The sequence below is a fragment of the Gymnoscopelus braueri genome, assembly GCF_963280865.1.
Source record: "Gymnoscopelus braueri genome assembly, chromosome: 9".
Lineage (NCBI taxonomy): Eukaryota > Metazoa > Chordata > Actinopteri > Myctophiformes > Myctophidae > Gymnoscopelus > Gymnoscopelus braueri.
This window is the reverse complement of record NC_137610.1, coordinates 5449682-5467556: the sequence shown is the minus strand read 5'-3', so window position 1 is coordinate 5467556 and position 17875 is coordinate 5449682. Positions and strand designations below refer to the sequence as shown.

The 17875-nt window shown below is 41.6% G+C and overlaps 1 protein-coding gene across 2 annotated transcripts in view; it reads right to left on the bottom strand.

The window, feature by feature from the left end:
* Positions 1–1088: 1088 nt before the first annotated feature.
* hps5 (HPS5 biogenesis of lysosomal organelles complex 2 subunit 2) overlaps positions 1089–17875 on the bottom strand; it is a 55807-nt gene continuing 39020 nt past the window's right edge. For both annotated transcript variants that reach the window (XM_080438764.1, XM_080438765.1), the window contains exons 11-23: positions 17333–17491; positions 16794–16953; positions 15739–15832; positions 13456–13599; positions 13016–13084; positions 11389–12317; positions 10356–10476; positions 9969–10118; positions 9059–9178; positions 8153–8266; positions 7105–7211; positions 3064–3355; positions 1089–1903 (exon numbers count right to left, since the gene is read on the bottom strand). In XM_080438764.1, the coding sequence (XP_080294890.1) occupies positions 1843–1903; positions 3064–3355; positions 7105–7211; positions 8153–8266; positions 9059–9178; positions 9969–10118; positions 10356–10476; positions 11389–12317; positions 13016–13084; positions 13456–13599; positions 15739–15832; positions 16794–16953; positions 17333–17491 (2520 nt within the window). In that variant the 3' untranslated portion in view covers positions 1089–1842. The remainder of the gene's footprint in view (positions 1904–3063; positions 3356–7104; positions 7212–8152; positions 8267–9058; positions 9179–9968; positions 10119–10355; positions 10477–11388; positions 12318–13015; positions 13085–13455; positions 13600–15738; positions 15833–16793; positions 16954–17332; positions 17492–17875) is intronic.

Here is a 17875-nt window from a genome sequence, read left to right as displayed (position 1 = left end):
GGACAAGACATCAAAAATAATTGTTCCATTGAATAGAAATTGATAATTCAAATTGATACATTGTACGCTGAAACAGCCCTTCAAAGTCACTCTTTTAGCACATAAACAAACACAAACAAAGCTGATTCAGACAATATAGAACATCACCAAACCCAGTATTGTTTGTTGTTTTATAAAAAATGTTTTACTATTTTTATTAAGAATAAAACCCGGACTGTATCCGCGGATCCGGATCTTCAAATAGTCAAATCAGCAGGAAGTTGATATTTGGATAATAATAACAAACAGTACTGGGTTTGGTGATGTTCTATATATTGTCTGAATCAGCTTTGTTTGTGTTCGTTTGTGTGCTAAAAGAGTGACTTTGAGAGCTGTTTCACTGTACAATGTAAGTCAATGAGGAGCATATTTTGAATGATCAATTTCTTATTTTAGATTTCTTGTCCACCTTTGGAGTTAAATCATGGCAAGGTAACTACACAACCCAAACCTCTACCACAGTGGTGTTGATCTTTAATGGTTGGAGTCATTCCTGATTTACACATGAAGTTACATGCCAAAACTAAAATAGCTAATTTACAAGCTATAAATGTTGCAGCACAACGCGTTGTGTGTAGATTTGGCTATTTTTGGTGCGCGAGACCAGCACGTAGTAACTAAGTTTAAGGCTTTAAGGTTAAAAATGGCATTTATAAAATTGCTAAAATCTGTGTTACAAATATAGTAACACGTGCGTGCGTGCATGTGTGTGTGTGTGTGCGTGCGTGCGTGTGCATGTGTGCATTAGGGGAATTCTCATAGTCAGGGATCCACAGTTCTAGGTCTGAATCCTCTGTGAGTCACAGGAGAGGAGAGGAGCTCTGAGGTCTTTGATGTCACAGCTGTGTGATGAGATAACATCACACATTTCATTAGTTATTAATATTATTATCTGTTGACCTACGACTGATCCCCCTACAATATTTATACATTCTGCTGGAAGAAGAGCAGTTATACTTTAAAAAGGAATCTTATCAAAGCTAACATAATCCTTGACCTATTAAATATGACGCCATAACAAACACTTATTATCACTCTATAAAATAGCATTATGGAAACGATTCAACAATTAACTTAGTTTATTCACATATATGAATAGGTTAGAACATTCATATTTTGTGTCATTCTACACTGAGCTTTCAAAGCTTAACACACAGAACAGCAGATTATAGATTAATTATAGCCCTACTGTACAAAACAAAAAGAAAACTTTGAAAATAAAAATCCGAATGGAAAACATCAAATTGTATTAACACATTCATTACCAGGTATTAATTAATTAATTGACTGCCATGGACAAGATTTCTCGCCATATTCTGCTATGGCACAGCAACCGCAGCCTTTTTTTTTTTTACACAGAACCAGAGATAATGCGATCCGAAGATTTACTGCTCCATTCACTTCCTGGTTACTTATTACTTAAAAATCCTGTATCTCGGCTGTTTTTTTGCCGAAACATGCTATTTTTAACAGCGTATAACAAGCGAACGGGAGGTTGCGATGACATTTTCTTTTTTTTCACAGAAGCACAGTGAAACCCTCAGTGATTAGCAACCAACAGGGGATCGATCATACTGGAGATACATATTCTGTGACTACTTGAAAAGGTAAAAAAAATCGAAAAATCGCTGTCAGTCTGGGCCTTGTTTAGTTGTATATACTCAGTGGCAGTTAAAGAGTTAAAGAGGAAGACGTTATGTTTAGATTTTGGTCACAGTTTACTAGCAGCAGGTCGAAGGGCAACGGGTCAGCGTGTTGTTAGGCATGTTGGGACCACAGGTCGAAGGTCAGAGAGGTCACAGGTCAGGCGTGTTGGGACCACAGGAAGCGGTCACAGCGCTCCAACATGGTGTGGATGAGAGACCTGAGAACACACACACACACACACACACACACACACACACACACACACACACACACACACACACACACACACACACACACACACACACACACACACACACACACACACACACACACACACACACACGTAACTTTTTAACAACTATATAGCATATTATGTCCCACAAAATTGTAAAGTTACATGTTTAAACAATAGCAATCCTCCTTCCATAAATGTATAGACTCAGGGGGTCCCTGCTAGGGGCTTGACTGTATTACTATGTATAAACTCAGGGGGTCCCTGCTAGGGGCTTTACTGTATTACTATGTATAAACTCAGGGGGTCCCTGTTAGGGGCTTTACTGTATTACTATGTGTGAGGGAGACAATGGCCCTCATTTATAAATGGAACGTACAAACCGGCTTAAATTTGAGCCCAGGAATCAGCTTACGCCCATGTCGTCCATGTGGGATTCACCAAGTAGGTGTACCCTGTCAATTCTAGTGTAAGATGTGTTCGCTGTTGATAAATGTGGCGTAGCCTCGCCCCGCCTGTTTTTCCACATGAAGAAGCGGAATACGGCCGAGAAGAGAAACTTCTCCTACATGTGAAGTTACCCCACCAATCATCTGAGTGGATTCACACACAGCTACACAGCACACACGTGCGCCTATCATCTGCGTGGCATGGCACATGCTATTTGCATACACACGGCTCAGACCCCATACCTGACACACACACGTCCAATAAGAAAATATAACACGAATAAAACAAAAATACGACCACATTCATAACAGTGCAAGTCCAGTCAACAATAAAGTCTCAGGATATGTCAGAGGAATGTGGTCTGGGGAAGAAAAAAAAAAATATATATGCATCTTTTTTAAATTCTAGCCATAAGTAAAGATTATATCCGAAACGAAAACCGGAATCATGAATTAAATAAAAGCCTACGACGTCCGTAAAAATGGGTCCCGGCCCACTGTTTGGGAACCACTGCCTAACCTGACCTAACCTCAAAACCACACCCAACTGAGCGGAACACCTGGTAAAGAGGGGGTCCGCTACTCGTGCACTGAGTTGGCAGTGCTCGGGACCGAACCCATGACCTTGTGGTCCAAAGGCGAGAGCTCTACCGACTGATCTACCGGTGTGTGTTTTGATAATTCAGTAAAGCTCACCTCTGTCTCTTCTCGGCCACGGCCAGCAGGTGGCAGACCAGCGTAGAGTGTTCGGAGAGGACCAGGTCCAGCCCACACTCCTGCAGGACCCCCAGGGCCCGCTGGGGGCCCAGCATCCTGGCCAGTCTGAGGGTCAGGGCCTCCGGGGTCACCTCCCTCACCGCCTCCACGGAGCCGTTGGGCAAGGCAGCAGCACCGCTGCCGTTGGAAGTCGTCTGCTGTGACACATTGCTGCTCTGCTGGGAGAGCTGAACCAGCAACTTCCACTCCTCTAGAGTCTGAGGCTCCAGGCCTAAAACAATACAAATATGTTTTCATACACTTTCATACACATAACGACTAAAACAAAACTAATGTTTTATTACTCTTTAACCCATTTAAACCGGGAACGCATCTGTGTAAACACTTTATCCATATTTTATACTTTGACTATTCAAAAATATTGAACATTTGTGCAAACATTTGTAACTGAAATCTTTGCTTTTTGAGCATTTTTACTAATCTTTCAAGAGCCACAGAATGTTTTGCTCCAGGACGATCCGACACACATAGTGTGGCACTGTGGGCTTTGGAAAAATGTTAGGTGTTACACATCATTGGCACTTTCTTTGTTAACATAGGAATGACCCTGGCTGGACGCATATCGATGGTCCATTGAGTGACCTGCTAAGTACTGTAGGTGTAGGCATACTGTCAGATGTTCTGAAGCAGTCCAGAGAGAACGTTTGGATAACAGTGGCTGATGGATTCATGAACTAAATTACAGAGGTGACGTCTGCATGGTAAATGCATTATGACAACAATAAAGTGTCCCCATTATGCAAGTAGAATAACATTCGATATATATTGTGGGTTAATAAATAGGCCTACATATTAAATTGTTTATTTCAATCGGCGTTCGCTCGCGTGCGAGTGTGTGCGCGTGACGTAGCGCTTCGGTAGTTAAAAAATCCACAGCACACCACTTTGTTAGGCAGCCATCATGTTACAATGCTCCAGACTACATTATATATATATATATATATATATATATATATATATATATATATATATATATATATATATATATATATATACATATATATATATATATATATATATATATATATATATATATATACATATATATATATACATATATATATATATATATATATATATATGCGTGTGTGTGTGTGTGTGTGTGTGTGTGTCTGTGTGTGCTGCCTTTATGCAAACGCCTAGAAAATACATGGGCAACAGGCCCCCACCTTCACTTAATGCGGCCCGCAGGTTAATATCAGAATACTGATATATTATTGATTTCAGCTGTTAACATTCCAAACATGACCTGCTTTAATTACTTCAGTCTATATTAGTAGCTTATTGACTAGTATTAACAATATTTATTATTATGTACAATGTATTTGTATTTAAGTTCATAAAGTTAACATAAGTTTAACTAAATGCATTTGAAATTAAATAAAAATACTACTTTTCAGAATTCCAATTAAAAAATAGCAACAAAAAAAATCTGAATTCCAATTCACAAATAGCAAAAATAGCAGATCTATAAGCTCAAAACGCATCGCACTGCGACGCGTTTTGAGCTTGTAGATCTGCTATCTTTGCTACTTTTGTGTGACATAGAATGGCCCGACAGTATATGCAATGTGGCCCTCTGGAGTGAGTGTGGAAATATATTGGCCCTCTCCATCATCAAAGTTGCATCACCCCTTGCCTAGAAGTAACAAACCTCATGGAACAGATCTGTTGTAAAAGTGTGCTATAAGCAGTGTTGGGCGAATCACTTACGTAAAAAAGTAACTAGTTATAGTTACTAGTTACTGCTCTCATTGGACAATACATTTTACACACATTTCACATTTACAACACCAGACCAAAGAGGCAGTCCACTCAGAGAGTGGGCGGGGTCTATGGTCTGGAACCAGGCTAAGATGCGCTAATAACAGTTCAAACAAAGGCTTCATGATGACAAGTTGACTATCTGTCAGGAGCCGTTTAACTTACGTGACTACGTCAAGCATTCACGCTGCACTGCACACACACACACTAGGGCTGTACCCAAACGTTCGAAGGTTCGGACCTTCGTTCGTTATGTCGGCATTCGAATCTTAATTAATGAGTTCGAACCTCCGCTTTAAAAAAAAAAAATATATATATATATATTAAAAAAAAAAAATCTTAAAATATATATCAGAATATCACAGTACTATGTTGTGTTTACAATAATTTGAAAGTCACGAAAGTCACGCACGCACGCACGCACAGTAGAGATGCGCGGATGGCCTCTCACGTCACCCGAATCCGCATGTACAAATTAATTATCCGCCCGTTATCCAACCGCAATAATTATATTATCCAATTTAAATATCCGCACCAACCGTTTTTCCCTATGTCAAAATATTATTATTTTCTGGTATTCCCCGTTAGTTTTATTATTAGTTGTGCGATGCGATCACAAAATGCATCGATTTAGCCTATGGAATGTCGTGCGTCTTTTTTCTTTTTTTTAAAACCGGTGCTGCGCTGATCATATAGAGCGCACTGCTCTGCTGCGCTGAACATACAGACTCTGTGCGGCATCCAACATACATGCGGCATCCAACATACAGAGCGCACTGCTCTGCTGCCAGCGGCACCGGTTTAAAAAAAAGAAAAAATACGCACCGACATTCCATAGGCTAAATCAATGCATTTTGTGATCGCATCGCACAGAGGCTGCTCTACACACTCACACAGACACAAGCACGCAGAGATTTAGCTATTTTATGGATAGATATATTAGATTATTTACCGCAATATTTCACCCGCGGTTTATCCGATATTAATTAATAATTATATTTGATTGACCCGAATCCACCCAAACCGCGGTTAACTGCGGCAACCGCGGCTAAAACTAGTGTTCTTGGCACACAACATGAAGAGAGTATAGCAGAGGTGAGGGCCGACTCGGTCGGCAAGACTTTTATTTTTGGTTCGTCACGAGACGAGAGTGAGACATTTTATTTTAAAAGTCGTTGTTTGTTAACTGTTTGAAGCTGCCACGCCCTGCCATACTTATGTTTTATAGTTGTTGTTTAATGTAACTAACAGCCCTGTGCAGAATATTGTCTGTCGTATTGTTAGATATTGGCCAAAAAGAGAGCGAGTTGTCTGGAGAGAAAAAAAAAGACACTGTGACAATTAATGCGCCTGTTTTATTTTTCTGTTACATGAATGAAGGCTTTCAAGGGAGGCTATTGATCTGCATTGCTTGTACTGTCTGGTAACTAACGACTTCAGCAATAAATCCTAAACTTTAGGAAATATCTTGTCTTGTTTGATCCTTAAATCCTTTCAATACATTATGGGCATTATGAAACAACTTTTTTTTAAACCAATAGATTATGCAATGTCGGCTCTATAATGAATTGCAGCTTGGTTAAAGGCACGTTCGTTTAATTAATTAAATAAACACGATCGTTCGAACGAACGTCCTTCGATGGTTCGAAAGTCGAACCATCGTTGTATTCATTAATTAATAAATAAAACGATGGTTCGACTTTCGAACCATCATTGTATTAATTAATTAATAAATAAAACGATGGTTCGACTTTCGAACCATCGTTTTGTTAATTAATTGATTAAAAACGATGGTTCGACGTTCGAACCACCGTTTCATTAATTAAATAATTAAATACGATGGTTCGAACGTCCGTTCGAAATTCCTCGCCGAAGTTTGAATCCTAAAAACAGGGTTTGGGTACAGCCGTAACACACACACACACACACACACACATGTGGGCCCTAGCCGTGGTATTCAGCCCAGCCCGGCCCCTGGCCAGATAGGCGGCGCAATTTTACAGCTCGAGCCCGGCCGGAAGCCGACACCTTTTTATTTATTTATTATTATTAATCAATTATTTTCGAGCATGCGCTTTCACTGGTGCACGCAGCAGCTGGGAAAAAGTAACTAGTTACTTTACTAGTTGTTACCGCAACAAAGTAGCTGCGTAACAGTAACACGTTAGACCAAACTCTGGCTATGAGCTGCAGTACCGTTGGGTTCCTCCAGGAGGCTGATGTCATCCAGCTGGCAGACGGTGGAGAACGCCTCGGGACGCCATCCCAGCTCACAACACAGGTGCAGATACCCTGTCCAATACCTGACACACACACACACACACACACACACTTCTTGTGAGGACATCATAATTTAAGGACGCCATTGAAAATGTCTGAAAATAACTGAACATTAGCCGAGAAATAGCAGATCTACAATCTCACAACGCGGCACAACGTGCTGTGAGCTACACACACTTCTTGTGAGGACATCATAATTTAAGGACGCCATTGAAAATGTCTGAAAATAACTGAACATTAGCCGAGAAATAGCAGATCTACAATCTCACAACGCGGCACAACGTGCTGTGAGCTATTTTTGGGGTGTTTGACATCGCCTCGCAAACCAAATATAAAATAGGGAAAACTCTAGCCCCGCCAAACCCCTAAACCTGACCTCTAAATGTCTAATCCTATACCTAACCCCAACATCAATCTTTTTATAATTGTAAACCACAATCTAAAAAAAATAAAATTAAAAACTGTAAAACAACAATTTCTCTTCTGAAGAACCAGGAAAACGGTTCACAATACCCATACTGTGGTGTGCCTCGGGGCTAAAGCACCCAGGTGAAATGAGGAGCACCCACTGAAAGCTGGTAAAAAAATAAAAAATAAATAAATAATAATTTATTTTTTCAAAATCAGATCGACACTGAATAAACCGAATTAACCGAAATAAAGTTACAAAACCCCCCCCAAAAAAGTAAATTATCCGGCCAAAACCCGCAATTTTTTTCCGGGGCACACATGCACGCACCCATTAGAGCTTATAAATATCGGCGCCCCTGGTTCACAATGTCTATTTCTCATATTCTACTATAGTTGTGGACGCTACTACGTGAGTGGTGAGTCAGTAGGACACAACAGCAGTGACAACACACACTAATGTGTGTGGAGACAAATGAATTGGAAAAGCGACTAAATAGGGGAGAAAAAGGGGTAAAAAGCTAATAATAATAGTAATAATAATAGTATTTATTACCCATGGCTGCGACAGGTCTCTGCCATCTTCTGCTTGGAGGTCAGGTCAGCAGGAAGTCGAGTCAACAGAGACAGCAGGCGTCCATAACCCCAGCTGAAATAGTGAGAGTGCCATCTAGAGGACAATGACACACATTACATCAATGTGATGCCATAAGCACAGCTGAAATAATGGGAGTGCTACCTGGAGGACAATGACACTCATTACATTAATGTGATGCCATAACCACAGCTGAAATAGCAGATGTACAAGCTCAGTGTATCTTGACAGCTTGTAGATCTGCTGTAATAACTACTTTTGAAAGTAACCTACAGTATTATAATGACATGCCCAAAATAGGGATTGATTACTAATCAACAAATGTTAAATTGTAGATTTTATTTTAACCGATTAAACCGATTCCGTTAACTGTTGCAGCCCTAAAAATAACATGAATGCCATCTACAATACGACACAAATCACACGTTGTCGACCATAGGAGATTTTTGCCTCTGCCACCAGGGGGGGCAAAGAAAATATATGAACGTATATGTTTTATATATGCAACATATATGTTTATCATATACAGTATGTGATATATATGATATTGTCCACCTGTATATATATGTCTCTATATATGTACATATATATCCATATATGTGGACATAGAAGAGACATATATTTCCTATATATCCACAGATATGCACATATATGAACCTGAATATGGCATATATGCAGCATATATTCTGCATATACTTGCCATATATTGGCAATATATATATATATATATATATATATATATATATATATATATATATATATAAAAAAAATCGTCCTCCCACCATGCCCCCCTAAAAATTGTCTATGTTGTCGGCTAATGAAGCGACATCGTTGTGATGTCAGTCACGCGTCAAAACGACCTCTGACCTGGGTTGTCCGTCAGCGGTCTGCGTGTCACAGAGCTGAGGTGCATCATGGGTAAGAGCCAGCTGCAACCATTCCTGTCTGAGTGACTCTGGTTGGAGGAGAGAACCCAGAAACCACAACCTACAGACACACATAGAGGCATAACTTACATCAGAAACCACAATCTACAGACACAAATAGAGGCATAACTCACATCAGAAACCACAATCTACAGACACAAATACAGGCATAACTTACATCAGAAACCACAATCTACAGACACAAGTAGAGGCATAACTCACATCAGAATCCACAATCTACAGACACAAATAGAGGCATAACTCACATCAGAAACCACAATCTACAGACTTGTGTCTGTAGATAACACACATCAAAAACAACTATCTACAGACACACATAGAGGCATAACTTACATCAGAATCCACAATCTACAGACACAAATAGAGGCATAACTCACATCAGAAACCACAATCTACAGACACAAATACAGGCATAACTTACATCAGAAACCACAATCTACAGACACAAGTAGAGGCATAACTTACATCAGAAACCACAATCTACAGACACAAATAGAGGCATAACTCACATCAGAAACCACAATCTACAGACACAAATACAGGCATAACTTACATCAGAAACCACAATCTACAGACACAAGTAGAGGCATAACTCACATCAGAATCCACAATCTACAGACACAAATAGAGGCATAACTCACATCAGAATCCACAATCTAGACACAAATAGAGGCATAACTCACATCAAAAACAACTATCTACAGACACACATTAGAGGCATACTGTAACTCACATCAAAAACCTACACAGACTCAAATAGAGGCATAACTCATTGAAAATTGACGTAATTTCTGAGCTCGATCGACAGCCCTGGAGATGAGAAGACGTACCTCTGCTCCTCGGCCTGTGATTGGACCAGATTGTCCAGATAGGCCAGGAAGTGATGTCCCTGGGCCATGGCTGTGATGTCACTGGGAGTGATGGTGGGGTAGAACTGGGAGAATGAGCGCAGGGCGGCCTCACCATGTCTGTCATACAACCTATGCGCACACACACACACACACACACACACACACACACACACACACACACACACACACACACACACACACACACACACACACACACACACACACACACACACACACACACACACACACACACACACACACACACACACACCTGATTGGATTCTTTGTCTAAACAAATGCTGGGCTCGTCTGTTTGAGAATTACTGGGTTAGAGTACAATGTGAGGTAAGGAGATAAGGAGCTGACCTTTGTAAGTGAGCTAGGAGGTGAGCAGCGCTCCAAGGCTGCATCTCTCTCAGGCAGCGCAGCGACTTGAGAAGATCTCCTTTATGAAACACCTCCACAGCCTTACTGGACCCGGTCAGCTCTACACACACAGAAATCACATCAATGTTCTACAGGAACAACCACAGTCCTCCACTAGTAATCACTGGGAATGAATGGGAACTTCATCCTCCTTGTCCCCATGAGCAAGCTCTGCACCATGGGCGACCGGGCCTTCTGCTCCACTACCCCACGTCTGTGGAACGCGCTCCCCAAACACCAGAGAGCACCACAGTCCACTGATGACTAAAAACATACCTTTTTAACAAAGCGTTTTCTTAATTATTCTTGGGCCTTTTTTTTCCTATGACCTGATTTGACCTTGTTTTTAATTTGACCCTTTAGTCTAGTTGGGTCCCATGTAATTGTTTGTTGCCTTTGCTGTTTTATGGCATGTTTTTAAACCCTGTAGCACTTTGAGGTTTGTAAAAATGTAAAGTGAGTTATAAATAAAATGTATTTATTATTATTATCCGAGAATTTGTGGTTGTGTTGCATTCCTTCACGGTGAATGAAGACTACAAAAATTAAAAGAGAATACTTGATGAATTTGGGGTCTAAGGAGATGGACCGATCTGAGTGTTTTGTATTGTTTCCTGACAATTTTTTCTCCACACATCCAAGGACGTAAATACTAATTTCAGCAGAAATGCATGTGTTTTCAAAGTACTGAGACACTTGGATTATAATGTGAGAGTGTTGTTAGACATAAACAGATTTGTATATAGTTTCACTGTTATTAATCCTGAACCCTTTATTTTCTTAATTTCATCAAGTACGGTATCTTCATTTTTGGATTCTTTATTCACCGTATAGGAATGCAACACAAAAATACATTCTCCACAAATGCAAGGCTTCACGGGGTGAGTATCTTATTTTGGATTTAAGTATTCTAGTATTTTAAGAGAAAAACACAGTATTTGGTTCAGACAGTAAAATCGTCTTGGTTTCTGACCTAGCATGGCCTCCATGAACGAAGCGTGAAGCTGCGGCTGGTCCTGGAAACACTGCACACACATCCTCCTCACGCGCTCCTGGTCCAGCAGGTAGAAATACCTACGCAGGAAGCTGGATGCTCCCACCGCCCTGACGCCTTCCTTCTGGAACACCTGCTGACCGAAGCACCTCAGCTCCAGGTAGAGCGTGGCCAGCTGGGTCAGCTCCTCCAGGAGGTCGGAGGTCAGGGGTCTGGGGGAGACCACCGTCACACACACCACCTCCTCCTCCTGACCGCCCTCACTCTGGTCCAGGTTGACCCCACGTTGTTCCGGATCTACAACCCCCGCCTCCTCCTCCGCTGGTTCTTCTGGGTCGCAGGGTTGGGTCGGCTGCTCTGAGAAGGTCTGTGGATGTTCTGGGGAGGCATCTGGACGTTCAGATGTCTGTGGAGGTTCCGAGAAGGTCTGCTGAGGTTCTGATGAGGCCTCTGGATGTTCCGAGAAGGTCTGTGGATCTTCTGAGGTCTGTGGAAGTTGTGAGAAGATCTCTGGATGTTCTGAGGTCTGTGGAGGCTCTGGTAAGGCCTCGGGATGTTCTGAGAAGTTCTGTGGAAGTTCTGGTAAGGCCTCTGGATGATCTGAGGTCAGTGGAGGGTCTGACAAGTTCTGTGGAAGTTCTGGTAAGGCCTCTGGATGATCTGAGGTCTGTGGAGGTTCTGACAAGTTCTGTGGAGGATCTGGTAAGGCCTCAGGATGTTCTGAGAAGGTCTGTGGATGTTCCGATACGTTCTGTGGGGGTTCTGAAAAGGTCAGTGGAAGTCCTCTGGGCCAGGTCTCCTCCAGCTCTTCAGGACCCAGAACCTGCTCCAGCACCGGCAGCCACTCCAGCAGAGTCTCTGCCAGGTGGGCGGGGTCTAACAGCACCAAGGGGTCCTGGATCTGGGAGCTGACATTGTAAAGAAACTCTAATCATTTAACCCATTGAGACCTGAGGCCCATTCTACAAATTCCTTCTAAATCAGTAGTTCTCACACTTTCAAGATCTTTAAAAAACTTGCCCAGGGCACAAAGTGACGGGACTCCCTCTTTCCTTGGTGTTTTGCCCAGGTGGGCGTGGTTATATGTCTAAACCTAACCCTAACCTCAAAGAAAATATGCTTTAACCCAGTGGTTCACAAACTGTTTTGGTCGAGACCCAAAAGAGAAATGTGATGTCTTCCCGGGACCCAAAGTAGTGAAAATAGCAGATCTATAAGCTCACAACGTGTCGCGATGCGACGCGTTATGAGCTTGTAGATCTGCTATTTCACTACTTCTACAGTTGTTTTAATGTATGTTTTAATAAAAAAAAAAAAATTATATATATATTTTAAATAAGAAGTAAAAAGAGGGATATTTACTCGCGCGTCGCGACCCATATAAATGGGTCCGTGACCCACACATGGCTCCCGACCCACTGTTTGGGAACCACTGCCTTTAACCTAAACTCAAAACCCCGCCCACCTGGGCGAAACACCAAAGAAAGAGGGAGTCCCACGAAGTGACGCGCTGCAAGCTTGTACATCTGCTATTTTTTGAATAGCCAACGCACAAATCAGCGTGCTCTGTGCGTACGTGCACTGTGCGTACGTGCACTGTACTTACACGGCTCGCTCGGTGGCCGTCCGTAGCTCCTGCAGGTCACTGTCTGCGCTCGTCATTTCAGTGTAAACCCTGGAGAACAATGAAAACTCAATGACTGCAGCTTTAAAACGCACAGATTCTGTGCGTCTGACCCGTGTATCGTAAAGTATCGTAACCTTCACACAACAGCAGACGTACACCGTGCTGCTGGGACGACTCTTACATTAAATATATTTGCCGCCCCATTGGCACCGGTAACCGGCCCGTAATCCCATAGATTTGATTAATAATAAAAAAAAAACAGTACCTCATAACAATAATAACTATAATTATAATAATAATAATTAGTCTTCACCTGCAACCTTGCTCTAAATTTGTATTCCAAACCTTGCACAGCAGGGGTTAGGACTAGCCATGTGTGTTCTTCATATAAATGAATGAATGAGTGAATGAAAACTCACTGGTTCAGATCATCTTCAGATGACAGGGTAGAGATGTTTAACCCTTCAACTCCCTCCCTGGGGTCAGGAGGTCGTTGCCACAGTTCAGCATTCATCTGCAGACTGTTCATCCTCTCTGTTGTCTTCTTCACGAAGCTAGAAACACTGTGAAACAGACAGACAGTTTATCCTCTTCTTCATTAAACTATAGAAACACTGTGAAACAGACAGACTGTTCATCCTCTTCTTCATTAAACTATAGAAACACTGTGAAACACACAGACTGTTCATCCTCTTCTTCATAAAACTATAGAAACACTGAAACACACAGACTGTTCATCCTCTTCTTCATTAAACTAGAAACACTGTGTTCATCCTCTTCTTCATTAAACTAGAAACACTGTGTTCATCCTCTTCTTCATTAAACTAGAAACACTGTGTTCATCCTCTTCTTCATTAAACTAGAAACACTGTGTTCATCCTCTTCTTCATTAAACTATAGAAACACTGTGAAACAGACAGACTGTTCATCCTCTTCTTCATTAAACTATAGAAACACTGTGAAACACAGACTGTTCATCCTCTTCTTCATTAAACTAGAAACACTGTGTTCATCCTCTTCTTCATTAAACTAGAAACACTGTGTTCATCCTCTTCTTCATTAAACTATAGAAACACTGTGAAACAGACAGACTGTTCATCCTCTTCTTCATTAAACTATAGAAACACTGTGAAACACAGACTGTTCATCCTCTTCTTCATTAAACTATAGAAACACTGAAACACACAGACTGTTCATCCTCTTCTTCATTAAACTATAGAAACACTGTGAAACACAGACTGTTCATCCTCTTCTTCATTAACACATTAACCGCCAAGAACGTAGTCCTACGGGCCGTTAAATCCAACTGTTAAGCGCCGAGACCGTAGCCCTACGGGCTGTGGTGCTTTTTCCATTTTCAGTGTAACACCACCCGAAATCGACCGGAAGTGCGATCACGTTTTTTGTTTCCCGTCTGCCTTCATTCTAAGTCGTACACAAAAAGCTCTGTAAAACCTGTAATGGGACATGTAGTTTTTCATCCTCGCATTTCCCATGTTAACATAAACGATCAGAACTCAAACATGGCGGCTCCGTTTGACACGCGGTCTCGACGAGTAGACACCAGGACATGTGCCCGTTGTTTACAAACATTGGATCGGGCAATCTAAAGGATTTTAGCGGGGCCTATGGCGACCTGAAAAAAACAAAAAACAACAATAAAACCTTGGCACTGGTGAGTACATTATGAGATTAGCCCTTGGCGGTGGATGTGTTAAACTATAGAAACACTGTGAAACACAGACTGTTCATCCTCTTCTTCATTAAACTAGAAACACTGTGTTCATCCTCTTCTTCATTAAACTAGAAACACTGTGTTCATCCTCTTCTTCATTAAACTATAGAAACACTGTGAAACACAGACTGTTCATCCTCTTCTTCATAAAACTAGAAACACTGTGAAACACAGACTGTTCATCCTCTTCTTCATTAAACTAGAAACACTGTGTTCATCCTCTTCTTCATTAAACTAGAAACACTGTGTTCATCCTCTTCTTCATTAAACTAGAAACACTGTGTTCATCCTCTTCTTCATAAAACTAGAAACACTGTGAAACACAGACTGTTCATCCTCTTCTTCATTAAACTAGAAACACTGTGTTCATCCTCTTCTTCATAAAGCTAGAAACACTGTGTTCATCCTCTTCTACATAAAACAAAAAACCCATTTCCACCTGACAAGTTTTCCGCCATGTTGCATTTTCTTTGCATGACACAGTGTTTGCGTGCACGGCCAAATACATATGATTTTGGGGTAAAAAATATATATATTCAAAGATTTGCACACATTTTCTGCTATTCTTTGGGCCTTTTTCTGCCTTTATTGACAGGGCAGTAGGCTGAATGGGGAGAGAGATGGGGGGGTGACATACAGCAAAGGTCGTCGGGATTGGGAGTCGAACCCTCGACACGCTGTCAAGCTGGATTACCAGCATGTGGTATGCTCCTGGACCGCTAGGCCAGCGGACGCCCCGTAGATCTGATATTTTTGAATAGCCAAATAAATCTTAAAATGACACAGTTGCGTTCCCGGTCTTAATTGTTTAAAGGCTTTTTAACAAGTCCTTGCTCACCGGCAGCGTGCTTGAAGTTTTGTTGCCCGTTGATGGTGGACCCCTTTCATCTAAACCAAATACAACTGGGGGGGTCCCCCCCAGGACCCCCACTTTGAGAACCCCTGGTGTGTAAAGGTGAGTGTTCACCTGTCTCTGACGGCCTGCAGGGCGATGCGGGGAGGTTTGGAACGGAAGGACAGAGGGAGATGGAACTGAGCGGAGTCTGGACGCTCACTGACCTCTGTGTGAGGGATGGACACACACACACACACACACACAACACACACACACACAGAGACACAGACACACGCGTGTGCGCACGCACACACACACACACACACACACACACACACACACACACATACACACAGAGACACACACACACACACACACACGATGGACTGCTGACAATGTAATGGGTGCAAACTGGATGGTATCCCAACAAAACGGCCACACGATGGAAAAATCAATCAAACGCATTGATAAGAAGAAGGTGATCATGTGCAGAATGCAATGAATGGACAGAGAGGTGGAAGAGAGGTCATGTTAATGGGTTTTGTAAAAAGAAAATAATAATAATAATAATAATAATAATAATAATAATTTAAAAAAAAAATGCATCAGAACAGAGGAAAAAAGATAGATAAAGTCAGATAAATCGTTTGATTGTTTGATTGATTGACAGAAAATACAATCATATTGTTGAATTACTTTTTTATAGTTAAAATAGTGAAAATAGATGCTCTACAGGCTCATAATGCTATGCGTTATGAGCTTAGAAGCAGATGGCGCACCAGACTGGAGCAGAGAAAAACACCCGTTCACTTCCTTGTTATTCGATTTGGGAGATTTTTTTCTCTGTTTGTGTTGCTTTTTGGTGAAAACAGCCTACATTCCAATAACTATGGAACAGATGATCGCGGCGGCTCGCTTTCCCCCCCAGATTCTACGAGCCTCGGATACGTCTTTTAAATCTATCGGGGGATCAATCATACGGGAGATAAATGTTTTATGATTTTTCAAAGGTTAGTGAAAACACTCGAAAATGGCTGGCAGTGGCTTCATAGCAAACAATGTTTTATTTCTGTTAAGATGCGTCACTGTCGCTATTGCAGCTAGGACATCGCTGCAATTACCTCTCTCCACCAGCAGAGGGGGACAACCAATATGAACTTTAAGCAGCAGTGTGTCCATAACTGTACCTGGGTCCAGCTGTTCGTCTTCCTGTCCAAAGCCGAAGTCTTTCAGTCGCTCCTCCTCCGACACCGATTGGTTGATGAGGGAGCCGCTCTCCTCGTCCGATTGGCTGCCTCTGCGGCTGATGACCCGGTAGATTCCACAGTCCAGAACATTGAAGCTTTCCTGTCAACGACACAACACATTTCATGACACGTTATACACTCCAGTCTGTATCAAACTACACAACAATATTTACACATGAAATATATAAAACAAAACAAAAATAAAACACAGATAAAACACAGAGATGCTTTGAGCTGAGTAAAACGTATGGACCATGATGACATGTAATGTCATGAGTCACATCAGCCAGTTCTACACACATTTAAACAACATTATGTTGCAAAGAGAGCTGAGCCAGAAGGCAAAGCTCTCTGTCTACCGAGCGATCTGCGTTCCTACTCTCACCTATATGGTCATGAAGTGTGGATCAAGTCCCCTTAGAGAAGAATGAATCAATGTGGTAAAACAACACAATGAGATAACTAATAGATAAACGTACATGTGAGCTGATGCTGCTTCTACGGCTGCTGGAGGCGGAGTCTAGGGGCTCCAGTCTGGCGATGACCTCCTCCAGCTGACCAATCAGCTCCGGGTGGGCGGCGGCACTGAGCTGGGAGCGCAGGAAGTCCAGCCGGTCGATGGGAACCGACTTCCTGGCCTGAAAACGTTGAACAGGAACCGTCAGGTTAGGAATGAGCAGTGGTAGAAGATGTACTCGGATATTTTACTTAAGTTAAAGTAGCAATACCACAATATAAAAATACTCTGTTACAAGTAAAAGGCCTGTGTTCAAAATGTTACTTGAGTAAAAGTACTACAAGCTCACAACATATCGCGATGCGACACGCTGTGAGCTGGTAGATCAGCTTTTTTCAAATAGCCTATGTATAAAATAGGGCTAAAGTTGTTTGTGGGCTAATGTATGCTTTATAATATAGTAATTTATATCTGCAGAGTAACTAGTTACTAAAGTTTTCAAATAATTGTAGTGGAGCAAACAATATTTGCCTCTGAGATTGAAATTGGAAATACTCTAGTAAAG